Genomic DNA, 14,959 nt, shown 5'->3' on the forward strand with positions numbered 1-14,959 from the left:
AGAAAAGTGATGAATTAAAGGAATGTGATTTGGTATAAAACCCAAAATTCAAGCAGTTTCTAGCACTTTTTTCAAAACCTTGAAAGCATCTAATTAAAATTCAAGTGTTTTGTTTCCAGCACCTGTATGAGATTAAACTGGATTTTTACTGGACTTCTATGGGCCAAAAGTTGTTGTTTCTCTTGATGCAAGCAGACACTGATTACCACAGTATCAATTAAGTATAAATTAAGTCTTCTTACAATGTTACCAGCTCACACAGTGCTGTTGGTAACTGAAAATAAAGACAAAAAACACAAATGAGCTGTACTCCTAAGTAGAAATATGATTAAACTACAGAGTATTTGCACAGCAGATGGTATTTGTATAAGCCAAACTGCTTGTTTTTATATGATTATTATTCAAACATTCAAAACAAACACAAACTAAAAATAATGAGGCCTAGATGTAGTTTCTCTTCTCCCTGCAGACACCAAACAGCGCTGCTCACTGTGTGTCTGTGCAGCTTTGTGTTTTGTTTCACACATGACTAAATTAGCTCTGCAGCAAAACCACATGTAGATGACGGGGTTACACTAAGTTTGTTGTTTTGATCGTGCACTAACGTAACCCTGTGGCCAGAGAAACAGCTCCACACACACACACACACACACACACACACACACACACACACACACACACACAAACAGGATAAGCACATTTGTTCTCCACACACACAGACAATTTGAGGATATTCCTGGCATGCTTCTCTTTGACAGCGACCTCCTGTGTGTTGATGGCCTTATTGATGCTGACAGTCTGTGAAGAGGAGGAAAGGAAGGGCAGAGGAGAACAGAGGAGAGAAATGGAGAACACAAGTCAGCCCACAGCTTTTGTTACAGAAAATACTCATAAAATGTTTCATTTTAGAACATGACCCCCTTCAATCTTTAATGAAAGTTGCCTTATTCCTTTTCTAACCACCTGGCGAACTGGAAGCAGCAACGTGTTCTCAGTAAAAGGGTGATTGACCTATTTTCTGCAGAGTTAGTATTCAAGGCAGCAGCTGAGAGCTCCTCTCTGCTTTTGAGGAGCTCTAGGAAAGCAAACATCTGTCTCATGAAGCAACACGTATGCTGTCACGTCTCCTTTTACCTGTCCCACCTGCAGAACACAGTCACTGTGTTAAATTAGGAAAAGAATCGTGGATGTTGTCTCAGTAGACAGCGCGGACAGAAAGCAATCACTGAAACAAATAAATGTGAGCGGTTTCCAAGCCCAGAGCACTTAGAGCATTTGCATTTCCGAGGAACGAGTTGAGACTGTAAGCAGGCCGGCTGAATGAGATAACACTGAGAGTTACTCACGTGTGGATGATCAGGGGAGTATCTGTCTGTGATGTGAAATCTACTGAGGAATGTTGGCCAGGCTAAAAATGAACCCCCTCCAACTTCTGCTCAAATTAAAGTATCATCTAACTCGTCTTGCAGAAACACTCGAGCCTTCTGAGTTATGCGTGCTCCCTGCAGACAGACGCAGTTCAGGAATAACACTCATATGCACACTCACCACTATTAGAAAGCTGTTGTGGCAGTAATATTTCATATTAACAGGCTGAAATACTACGGTGGCCATGAGAGCTCACAGCAACTGCAACTTAAGAAAACACATGCATATACACAAAACACAAGCAAATTGAGAAAACATCTTCATCAATTTGACACACAAGCGCAGCATTTAGAAAACACGCTGCAAAGACCACAACACAACACAATAAGAAAAAGCGCTGCAAATACACCACAACACAACAGAAGTGTTTCCAGAGGACACTTAAAAGTGATGCACACGTCTGGACACGCTAACGTTAGTCAGTGATCGATAGCATGCTAGCATTAGTGGCTGATCATAGCGTGGTAACTTTTGCTGGCGATTTTGCTAGCGTTAGCAGGCTAGCAAGACCAAGACCAACTCGGTGCAGTTGAGAGAGACCAACTAAAACGTGTATCATTCATTTATTTGATTTGTTTAACTGCAATATGATTGATACAGGCTAGCGGGCTAACGCTAGCGGGCTAATGATATCACCTTATAACGTGAAAATATCATAATCATGAAACGTGAAATTATCATTATCTTGAAATAATGTGATAACATCACCAGCGTGTCCAGACATGTGCATCACTTTTAAGTGTCCTCTGGAAACACTTCTGTTGTGTTGTGGCCTATATGCAGTGCTTTTTCTTATGATGTTGTCTTGTGGTCTTTGCAGCGCGTTTTCTAAATGCTGTGCTTGTATATATATATATATATATATATATATATATATATATATATATATATATATATATATATATATATATAGACCCCTTTTTGACCAACGTGAACCTAGTTCTGCTGCCAGGCTGGTGCTGGTTCGCAGTTGGTTAAACTTGCTTTTCCACAGGCTCTAGTGCCTCGTCATTACGTCACTGTATACCTCTGGAAACGGTCTCCGCTCTCTGCGAATATAATAACAATAATGGTGGACTACATCATCTCTCTACCAATGTTGCTCCTGGCTTTGCGAGCCTACATTGGATCCAAACATGACTGGTACAACACGTTCGTGCTGCTCGTCTTGATTGCTATGGACAGGGATTCTGTTCTTTAGGGCTGGGCGATATAAAAGATAGATATATTTTTAAATGTGATATGGAATTAGACCATATCTCCATGTATCAATATATTTCAAATTTGCACTGTGAAGCTTGCTCCAGGCAAGCTGCAGCTTTTATTTAAAATATTTTTTTATATAAATGTGCACTTTATAGAGCTTTGATTTTTTTGAAAAAGGTACTCCTGTTGTTATATAGTATTTACTGTATGTTCACTTAAATTAAAGGTTTCAATAAAACTAATTATGACATGTCATATTTGGCTTTGACTTTGACTGAACATTTGCTCTCACTTTGCAATAAAAATGATATATCGGGATATATATCATATATCGATATTCAGCCTAAATATATCGGGATATGACTTTTGGTCCATATTGCCCAGCCCAAGTTCTTATAAACACTGAATATAAGATGTTAATGCTAGCCTTTGTTGTAAGCTAACGCTAGCCCGTATCAATCACATTGCAGTTAGACAAAATTAAATAAAATGAAGGATACACGTTCTAGTTGGTCTTGTTGGTCACGATAACCCCGCCCCCATCCCCTGACGGAAGCAGTTCGTGGTCCGAGACCAGCAAGTAGTTGTTGCCGCTCTGGAACCAGATTTCCTGGCCAGGAGACGGTTCTTTGGCAGTCGCAAAGCAAATTAACTGTTTCAAGATTAGGCACCAGCTCAGAACTGGCCCTGGAACTGCCTTGGTCGAAAAGGGGTAATATCGCACCTTTAAAGTGGTTTGATTTCAGGGTCTCTGCAGGTTTCAACAAGTCAAATTTAAGACTTTTTTTAAGACCATAATGAATACAATTTAAGACCCATTTCACATCCATTACTGGCAAAAAAGTACAAAAGACATGAAGGAAAATCGGAGGCCTGGAATTACTCTTGAGTCAAGCTTTTGGGATTCTAATGCCTTGATGCCCAAGGTTTCAAGTTTCAAAGCTTTCTTGCAGAGGGTGCAGTGTGCTTCATATATGTTTGCATCCAACAGCTTAAACCATTGCATGCATTATTAATTGTTCGTTCTGGAGCCACAAATCGTTGATCTTGCATTTACCCATCTTACACAAGTTTGCTTTGCTGTGGGCTTACGTTAAATTTTCTCTGCTGTTATTGCTAGCCTGTAAAACACCCCGGCACGTATACAGCACACTAGCTGGTTGTGCTCGATAAATTCTGACCGGGCTGCACAGGTACGTAGTTTTGTTTTGTAGTTATGTTATAGCGTCCTCAAAAATCAAAATGAGAGACTGAAGTTTATACATTTGTTTTAAATAAAAGTAACGTAAATACAGTACATTTGAATACCTTGCAAAATTGTATTTTAGACATTTTGTGAGATTTTATGAGAATTTAAACATTTTAAGGCCTTAAATTCAAATTATTGGATTTTAGACATTATAAGACTTTTTAAGACCCCACAGATAGATACCCTGGATTTTATGCCAACCAGCTCAACTGGCATTTGTCATTAACACACATTCTGGCAAGTTAGAAAGCAGCTTAAATCAGTAACCAGATTATACCTGGGTGAGCTACCAGGTATATTTATAGACATCAAAGTATATTTGGGGACACATTTTATGTTCTCTAGGAATAAAGTAATGTTAGAGACACGGTGCCATATGAGAATGTGATTAACCTAAAATGTTTGTTTATAATCGTACTGAGCCGGCAACATAAAGGAGATCAGTAGAGGTGGGAGTTTGGGGAGATGTGCACGTGTGTTTGATTTCTACAAGGTCCATGTGATTTTGAAGTGATGAGACAATACACAGAGGAGTTAGTCTCAAAGAAAAGCTTCATAAAACTTTTTTTTCCACACATGATATCTACAAATTTAATGGCAATCAATCCAACAGCTTTTTTTCCCCAGACACTTCACTGAAAAATGACAACTGTCAACCTCCTGGAGTAAAAGTCACCAAAGCGGATTCATTCTCTGGGAATCATGAATGTTTTTACAAAATGTAATGGCAATCCATCCAACAGTTTCTGAGATATTTTAGTCTGATGCAAAGTGGCTTACTGAAAGACACCATAAAAATCCTCTACTTGTTCTTTATGTCCTGTCGAGGCAGCCAAACAGGAAAGCTGTATGATGAAAAAAATATGAGAAATGTTCCAGCTATAAGTGCCAGGCCCACATTGTTTGAGAGTTTAAGTCGTTTCAGATGCTTTTCAAAACAAGGTGTTCTGGAGCAGCATCTGGCCGACATATCACATTGCACATGAGAGGAAAAATCAAACCAAGGAAAAAAACGTACATCTAAAAAAAAAAACCCATAAAAACCAAACATGCATTTTGCATAGTAATCATGAAGCGTGAGTGTGGTGGTGCCTGGGGTCAGCAGAGGATGGGAGGCCTGTTTCATAATCTCACTTCCCACAGATGTCCTGAGTCTGCTCCTCCTCTTCCAGTATGTGAGCTGTCAAGACTGGAAGTCCACCGTGATGAATCACTGGAGGAGGAGGAGGAGGAGGAGGAGCGGGCCAGGAGGGGTGGGGAAGGAAGGAAGGAGGCAGGAATGAAGGAGAGAAGAAGAACTTGGGAGCATTGGTAGCTTTCCATGTCACTCGGCTGAGACAAACCAACTCTGCTAAAATCGTTAGTGGACGAGAACATCTGCAGCATTCTGTAACCTTGAGCATGCTGCCAGGTGTCACAGACTGTTTTTTAAAGTATAATATCCAGAGAATATTGGATCTAAAACCATAATCCTTTCAAATACACAGCCAGAAACAAATATTAAACTGGGATTAGAGAGAAACAATCTGGTTTGAAATGAAACTCCTGTCTCATCTGAACAACAGAAGACAATACGGAAAAATATTAGACCAGCCTTGTTTTCTCTAATTTCTTGTTCATTTTAATGCCTGGTACAACTAAAGGTACATTTATTTGGACAAATATAATAAAAAATAGCTCATAAGAGTTGCTGATATCTACCCATTTTCCATGGAAGAGATAGAGAGATGGCACCAAAAATGGCACTAGTGAAATCGACAAACTGTTAAATAAACATAACTTAATTATCTCAAAACACATAATAATACACTATAGAATATGTAATAATCTTAACATGTTTATATACAGTCATGGAAAAAATATTAGACCATTGTTTTTTTTTCAATTTCTTGTTCATTTTAAGGCCTGGTACAACTAAGGGTACGTTTGTTTGGACAAATATAACAAAAGCTCAAAAGAGTTTAATCTAAGAGCTGACATCAAGCCATATTCCATGGTTTTCTTGACAATAACCAAAATCATTATCAAGAAAACCATGGGAAATGGCTTGATGTCAGCTCTTAAATTAATTAATTTGTTATTATCATTATTTGTCCAAATAAATGTACCTTTAGTTGTACCAGGCATTACAGAAAACAATGGTCTAATAATTTTTCCCATGACTGTAGATGCATCCTGCAGACAACACGTGTCGTCACCAGCTCCAGCAAGCTGGCAAACACTAGTTTTGTGTCCCCAGAAATCTAATTTACGAGTGAGATTAAGTCACAGGAGTGGCCAAGTGAGGCGAGGAGGAGGAATGTGGAGCTGCTGTTTCAACATCATCCACCCGCTCAGCTCATAATCCTGCTGATGACGAGGAGACACCGCAGTGTGTGTTGTAAATATGATGTCTGACCACGCTTCCACTCCTGCCATTACACATTTTGATTAAACATGAGAACTGGAGCTACAAGTGCAACACCTGTCCTGTTGCATCAGCAGCACAACCTGAGCCAAGACTCTGGCTGAGAGTGTGTGTGTGTGTGTGTGTGTTATAGTGTGTATGTCGGTAGTGTAAAGGTCAAACGCAGCAGGGCTTATGCTGTCCTGTCCAGGCTGTGCAGAGGAGAGCTGAAATAAGATTGCAGTCAAACCTTCAGCCTGTTTCCTCTGATCGAGAGACCACAAGGGAAAGGTCACAGAGTTGAATTTGAGCATCTGCTTTTGTAAGACGCTACACTTCCTGTTTACAAATAAACTAAAGAATTCACATTTGCTTTCTTATCTCGTCTTCATAGCTGATAAGTACACAAAAATCAACAGTGCTGCAGTATGAGCTCTACATGAGATACCTTGCACAGCTTCATACTGGACATAAAAAGTGATATACAGTCATGGTAAAAAAAAAATATTAGACCACCCTTGTTTTCTCTCATTTCTGGTTCATTTTTCAAACCTACATTTGTTTGGACAATTATGATAACAACAAAAATAGCTCAAAAGAGTTTAATTTAAGAGCTGATATCTAGACATTTCCATGTTTTTTTTGATAATAACCAAAATCATTATCAAGAAAACCACACCACAAATGTCCTTCATGACAACTTAAAGTTGATGCTGTCAAGGCGGCATTTCATAATTGCTTGTATGTAAAACAAACACAAGTATAATCACATCTTACATGCAGTGCTTTGGGACAGACGGTGCAGGAGTGTGGGCTGCATATGCGACGGGAGAATGCACTGAGCATGCTGAGTTGTCATTTTACTGAATTCTTATTTGACGTGCTGTTGTCAGATTATCAGTACATGTGAAGGGAGTGTTTGCTTCTGGATGCTGTGCATGGTTACAATTAGGGATGGGCGTTCGGAAGAAACCTGCCAACTCAAGCATCTATAACGTTACAATCAATTCATCAATAAATCGCTGTTTTAAACTTTAAAACTAACTCAAATGAGGTTATACTGTTAAGATAATGTCAGGAGTTCAATGTTTTAGCCCCCGAAGAGGCATGAGGTTAGTTTTCACAGTAATCTTCATACTTAAATGCGTTTTGTGTTTAAATAAGTTTTGGATACAATTAATACAATACAATCTCTAATACAATCTAATAATCTAATACAATCTCAAATTAATACTCTTGTATTTCTGTGTCTTATAATTGTTAATGCAGCTTTTGTAAGCTTTATCAAACTTAATTCTCATCAACCAAATTCTTAACGACCAGAAAATCGATCATCGATTAATTATTGTCATTAAAGTATTTTCAAGATCAAGAACGAACTATCACAGTCGACTTATAACACTCAATCATTTGGTTATGCTACTTTGATTTCCAAGCATGAAACACTTTTTAAATCAACATAGAGTATGTTTCCATGAACCCATGAAAACACATATTTTAGAGCTGGCTTTGTGATTGCTACGTCTCACTCCCACTGTTAATAAAAAATATGTTGATTGTATAGACAACCCACATTTAGCATGGTGCAATTATTGCAAAATACAAGCTTCCTTTCCACCACAAGCACGTCAAGCTGCTCCAAGCTTGAGAGCAGCACCTCCCCCCGCCCCCAACGATGACTCTCTATCAGAGGCTATGTTTCAAAATTCAGTGTATAGCACAGCCAAAACATTTTGTTTACAAACTGACCACATCTGCCTTGCATCAGCCAAGAGCAAAATTACTTTTGAGTCATTTCCTGTCACTGAACTGGTTGTTAATCTGTCAATAAATATGATATTATCTTATATTGTAATCAGTACAAGGGCCACACAGAACAAACTACACAAGACTTTAACCAGAGCATTTTTATGTTTGATGTCAGCTGTTAAGAGGAGATAGTTTTTATTTTTTGCAGAGTTGTGTCATTTCAGCTCATTTTGCTTCCCCTTTTCCTCTTCGTCACTCACGCCCAAAAATCAAGGGATGATTGAGAAACTCTCAGTGCAACTGGTTCCCACATGAGGATGACCCAATTAGCCCACAGTGAGACTTTGTACTTTGTGTTTGGGTTGAATGAGAGTGCCAGCTGCCTGGGACTCCTGGCATTGGCTGCTGGCATGGATGCATCAATGACCCATCAGCTCCTCACAGTGCGGCCGCGCAGACCGGCCGACAGAGTGAAACGATGAGAAATTCAATCAGAGGTGAGAAGCAGGTGATTATGAGGACGGAGGGCAAAGATCAGCCCCGAGGGAGTCCTGCTTAAACTGATGAATGTGGACAGAAACTCAACGGAAAACTTCCATTAATCCTTCAACCCTACACCCAACAGTTAGAATGAGGATTCAATCAATTGCTCGCCAGCTGAACACAAAATTCCCTTTTTGCATCTTGGTATCTACAGAAACATCTTTTTTTTCTCCCCACAGCTTTGCTTTTAAACAAAGAGTTATTGATACAGTGTTGAAAGCTTGTTAAGTTAAGCCTGGCAAGCTCCAATCAGCCCCTCTGTAGAAAGCAGGGCATTGATATGCTGATCGTCGCCTGGCTGTGTCCACTGAAGGGTCAGAGCACCGAGCCCAGAGAGAGGAAGCATCTTCTGCCTGCTAAATGAAACCCGCTCATTGACTCACAGCCCCACCCCGACTCCTCTCCGACCAGATTCCCGAGAGCATGTGACTAGGGGTGGGAGATATGGCCCTAAAAGAATATCACGATCTTTCAGGGTATTTTTGCGATAACAATGTTGTTTACGATATTACAAAATAAATAAAAATCATCAAAATCTAAAATGAAGTGTAAAGTGCCAATCTCAACAGATGCCAAATACAAAAAAAATTACTCTTTTAGCAAACAATCACGGTTGGAAGAAGTATTCACATCCTTTACTTAAGTAAAAGCACTAATACCACACTGTGAAATTACTCCACTACAAGTAAAAGTCCTGCATTCAAAACTTACTGCAGTAAAAGTACAAAAGTATCAGCATCAAAATGTACTTTAAGTATCAAAAGAAAAAGTACTCCAAATATTCCAAATATATAATTGGATTATTATTGATGCATTTCAATTTTCTCAAGGTAGGGCTCATTTTAATTACTTAATATACTGTTATTAGGTTTAATTTTAAGAAAACGTCTAATCACTTTAAATGTATGATTTTTTTAATGTTAAATCTGAAAAGTAACTTAAGCTGCCAGCTAAATGTAGTGGAGTAAAAAGTACAATATTCACCTCAAAATGTAGTGGAGTAGAAGTATAGAATTACATAAAATGGAAATACTCAATTAAAGTACAAGCACCTCAAAATTGTCTTACAGTCAACACATAGCTGAGCCATTTTGACCACTTCCCCTTAAAAAATATCAGTTTGGTTCCTTAGTTTAAATGTAATTCTCTCCGTAACATATATATTGTAGATGACATCAATCCACTCATTTATTGTTGGTTTGTCTTTCTTAAGCCATTTTCTGGTCAGAGCCTTTTTACACCCCACGAACAACACTCTGAAAAGGTATTTGTCCACTTTGCATTTTCAAGTCCATCCAGATCACATGATTACATGACTTTGAAGATAAGAAACATTTTCCTTTTAAAAACAGTCTCCAGGACCCCAAGAATCTCACTCCAAAGTGGAGCCACAAAGGGACAGCCCCAAAATATGTGAAAATTATTTGCTTAAGAATTCCCACAGGACCTAAAGCAGGCAGTCTGATTGGAATAGTCGGTCTTTTGAATTGAGTCCCATAAGGGTACTCTCACACATTCTAATGCCACTATTCCATCATATACACTGATCTTAATCATTGTCTATTTTAATTAATTATTGTAAAGAAGAATAAGGGTTCTTGTATGTTTTATTTAAGGCATCTTAGCTTGACAGTCTTCTTGTAAATTCTGTGGTGGATTCTGTGCCAATGACAAAATCATGATATGCAATTTTTTACTCATAAAAAGAAAAATACCGGTATAATCGTGAACGATACGATATGGCACACCCCTACATGTGACTAATGCATGCCTCGGCAATTCGATTTCCATGGTAGCGGAGAAAAGACAGCGCACCCGGGTTATTTTTGTCTCCGCTGTGGCACATTTCATGTCAACATTAATAAGACGAAACCCGCAGCCAGTAGCATTCAATCATTGGAGAATGACTTTGGAAAACCTCACCAGGGCCAAATGAAAGGGGGCAGAGTAAATTCGGAAACACTTGGTCTCAATAGAGTTAAATTCTCATGGTCGAAGAGGCGGAGGAGGTGTGTGTGTGTGTGTGTGACCCTGAAGATTTAGTATGGGAGTGGAGTGATTAAACTGAGTTAAAGTACTATGATTACATGGCCCAGTCATTTAGGTCTAAAGGGAGGAGGCATGGTGTTTTTAGTTTCACATCAGATTATCTTTTCTGATTGCTCTTGTCTCAGTATTAAGAGAAGGAAAGAGGTCTAAATGCAAGTATCTGATCATAAAAATGGGTTTCCTTCCCTTGATCTATCTTCAGTTTTTATGATTTTCTGTAACAGAAAAAACAGCTTGTTTGAAATAAGATAGAAAGCCATTTAAAGGTTGGATACTGAGAAGTAATGAAGGGTGTTATTTTAGACTATTTTACCCAAAGTTTTCACCCATATTGACCAAAAAGAGAAAACAAAACAAAGTTGGTTAGCTGGAAGTCCTTTATTCAGACCATGGGAACCACATGTGTAGGGCTGGGTATGGTTGGAAAAAACAACTATACCAGTACTAATACTAATGATAACAAAACAAATGGAGTACTATTTGATACCTGTTCTTTTTCTACTTTATTCAATACCTACATTGTATAGTTTACTTGTAAGAGCACAGTCATGCACAAAAAAAAACATTAAGTGCAGCACCTACAACCCTCCATCCAAGAGCGAACTCCATCTATAGCGCAGGTCCAAATTTAACCCTACAGAGCTCTATCTGATGCCATTACTAGTCAAGTCCTGACCTTCTCTTTTGTGAAGCACTTGCCCTGATGAAGACTGTATTTCAGGAGTAAATTACATTGGGCCTAAGTGTGCCTACTCATCCATGCAGAACATTTGCTTCCTTATCAAAACTGACTATTATCTCAGAAACCTCACCGAACCCAACTAGGGACAAGGACATGAAATTTCTCTTAAGTGTACTTCACAGAGGCATCTGACTTTCTATCTCCATCTCTGTACCGTCATGGAAAAACCCTTGTTTCCTCTAATATCTTGTTCATTTTAATGCCTGGTACAACTAAAGCTACATTTGTTTGGACAATTATAATGATAACAACAAAAATAGCTCTTAAGAGTTTAATTTAAGAGCTGATATTTTCCATGGTTTTCTAGATAATAACCAAAATCATTATCGAGAAAACCATGGAAAATGGCTAGTTATCCGCTCTTAAATTAAACTCTTATCAGCTATTTCTGTTGTTATCCAGTTGTTGTACCAGGCAATAAAATGAACAAGAAATTGGAGAAAACAATGATGGTCTAATATATTTTTCCATGACTGTATGAATAATTCCAATTTACAGTGCAACAGAGAGCTTAACGCACTGTCTTTGTTGAGATTATAGTGTAAATGGTGGTTTAGATGTCCGGTGGCTGCACTGGTACACAGCTAGGGAGGACGGAGGGAGGAATAAAAACAGGAAACATGCTGGGCTGTCTGTGAATACAGCAGCTCTGTAATGCTGAGGTGCGGCAGTGGAGGGACGGTCACTGTGGCTGACGCACTGGGGGTGGAGGTGGTGGTGGTGGTGGAGGAGGGGTTCAGGCGCTCAGTCAGGCTTCCTGTCTTGGCACACCCTGCACTGCCCATTTCCTGCCTGCCTGCTGAAAAATGCCCAGCTCCAACCCCCTTCAGCTAGAACCAGTGCTCAGTCGACCCAGACAGCGGCTGAGACAGTCAGTCAAGCCGAACACTTCATTCCTGCGCCCTCTCACATTTCCTGCCAGGCTCTTCCAGGTGTCTTTCAAGGAAAACCACGGCTCAGAACAACTTGGGTCTTATATTCGTAGCTCAGGCTGTCAGTTATAAATAAAATTGAAGCAGCAAAAGTAAATTCTGAGAACTGGGAACAAGGTGACGTCAATAAACGTTGAGGAACAAACACAAGCAGTCAGATCTCAGGGTAGTTTAGCAAACACTTTGGCTTTGTGACAAACTGTCTGATTATTGGTGTTTCTTGTCCCAAGTTGCAAAAATAATAGGGCTGGGAATTGGTACTCGATATACATTTGACCCCTTAACGTTCCAATGTACCACCTCACGGAGCTATAGCAGGCTTAATTTTTCTTACAGAGAAGAAATTGATATCATATGAAACATAAGATCTAAGGAGTCCATTGGTACCAAGCATATATCTTGTTTGGAAGTTGGCAAAACTCTGAAAAGTTGGGTTATTTTTTTGCTAGGTAATTACTGACGTAATAATAACTCATACTGCACTACCTTGATTGTTTGCTTTTTTCTTCCTGTAAGCCGCTTTGGATAAAAGTGTCTGCTAAATGACTAAATGTAAATGTAATCAAGCATTGAGATTTGCAAAGCACTCTCTGACCTCAAACGTCAGAATTTCTGAATGAAAATGGGTTTTATGGGTTTCAACAAGTGTTCTCTTACATGTTTTATTATAATGCCTATTGTATTTGAACATTTACATATTGGGGTCCCTAAACAGTCAAATGGACTTCAAAAAGCCATACATAGATGTTCTGAACCCTTGTTCACCTTGATAGGTTTAATTAATTTATAAGGTCAATTTCTTAGGGATTTATGACCAGAACAACACAGTGCAGAGCTGCATCCCAAATTAATCTTAAAATGCCCTGCTTTCAGATGATGTACACCACTTCTATGGGGAATTAATTGTTGACCTGCTATCTCCCCCTAAAAGTCTACTGTCCACAATCCCCAATTCTCAATAAAAAGGGGTTAAGATATCACCCGAAATAACTCAATGCCAAGTGGTATAGAAACTGAAACAGTCAAACGATTCCTGCATTTGATCCCCGTATACCCAGAAAAGTGACTCTTTGTACGGTTTCACAGCCAGTCACGGTGATTTAACTCAATGTGTGATTGGCCCATCACCACAGCAGCCACAGCCCAACAGTCTGTGGTGCGGTGAGGTAGGGCGAGGTGTATTTGATTGTGGACTGTTCAGTGTGTAATGTGTTTATGTTAAAATAATTTGGATGAGGAGGAGTGGTGGTGGTCAAATTTGGTTACCTGAACCACAAAGACTTGTTGTGCACAACTATAAAAAAAGGGAACAGAGCAACTTCTTAATTCTGTAAAGCAACGCTAACAGAGATGGCTGTGACTGGTCTTGGTCTTGTCTCGGTCTCGACCCCTTAAAGTCTTGATCTTGTCTTGGTCTTGTTACACCGTGGTCTTGGTATTGGCTTGGTCTCGGTTAAGGTGGTCTTGACTACAACACTGGGTACTGGCATCTATATTTATAACTGATACACAGCCCTCGAAAATAGACCAATCCAAAGGGTCACCCAAACAATAAAATTCAAACACAGAATTTTGGATAGCCATCACTTCCTCATTTTTAGAGTCAACAACTGCTTAAATAGCTTACTAAAACCTGCATTTAAGTGAATTTAGCAAACAGTTGCCTATTCAGACATGCAGCAGATAAGAAGCAACATTAACATTCTTCTGAAGTTGTATTTTTGGTGACTTGATGAATGTAAGTCCCATATTCACTTTCTTTTAAACTCTGTTTTTGGTCTCCACCCACTCCTGAGGGAAATATCTGGCCCTTAGCTGCTATACTCTTACAGTCCTCCTGAATATTCTCTATTCTCCTTTTCTAGTTTCTTTCTTACTGGAAACAGCGGCCTGCTGTAAACAATGGTGGTGAGAGTGGACCAAAACAGCAAAGTTGCAGTAGTAAAAACAAAACAACGAGCAGAAAGAGGCTAAATGCATCACATAAGCAGGAATTTGATGCAATTGCTGATATGAAAAAAAAAAAAAAGATTGTAGCAGCATTGATATTTCCTGACTTAGATTAAGGTTTGTTTGCACCACAGACTGCTCCATTTTGTGTCTGCAATTTAAATGAACAATGTATTTTAACCCTTTTTGTTTCTTTTTTACCTTTCTCAATCCTGTATTTATTGCACTTTATGTACTTTTATGTGAAGCACTTTGGTGCAGCTCACCAATTTGTAAATGCACTATAGAAATAAAATTTGACTAAACTTGACTTGAACAAAAAATGACAAACTGGTCCTTTAATATCAGTTTTTCTTGTGTACTTGAATGGTATCAGGCCAACTAAAAATATGTACCCAATTCCTTCAAAATACAAACTTTCCCCTAATGGTTCAACAAGTTTGACCAAAAATAAACACTTGAAACCGAAATAGAGCTTCACCACCGTGTCTTTCTCACAGACACACATCCTCCCACGCCATGAAATGGCACTTCTTTTACAAACCACATTCAAAAATCAGATAATAAATGGAAACGTTTTTTGGGCCCAAACATTTTTCCAAAAGTAACTCCACCCGATTCCAAAGGTCACAAATCTGAACAGAGCCCTCTGTGTTGCTTGTTTAAGGACCGTTTTACGTGTTGCATTCAACATGAACTTCCGCTCTCATACAACAGTCACTCCA

At 39.0% G+C, this 14,959-nt stretch overlaps 1 protein-coding gene across 2 annotated transcripts in view; it reads right to left on the reverse strand.

The window, feature by feature from the left end:
• Positions 1–14,959, reverse strand: part of hip1 (huntingtin interacting protein 1) — a 78,571-nt gene that overhangs the window by 43,800 nt on the left and 19,812 nt on the right. For both annotated transcript variants that reach the window (XM_059330465.1, XM_059330466.1), the window contains exon 2: positions 735–798. In XM_059330465.1, coding sequence (XP_059186448.1) covers positions 735–798 — 64 coding nt within the window. The remainder of the gene's footprint in view (positions 1–734; positions 799–14,959) is intronic.

This window comes from Centropristis striata, chromosome 4, assembly GCF_030273125.1.
Source record: "Centropristis striata isolate RG_2023a ecotype Rhode Island chromosome 4, C.striata_1.0, whole genome shotgun sequence".
NCBI lineage: Eukaryota > Metazoa > Chordata > Actinopteri > Perciformes > Serranidae > Centropristis > Centropristis striata.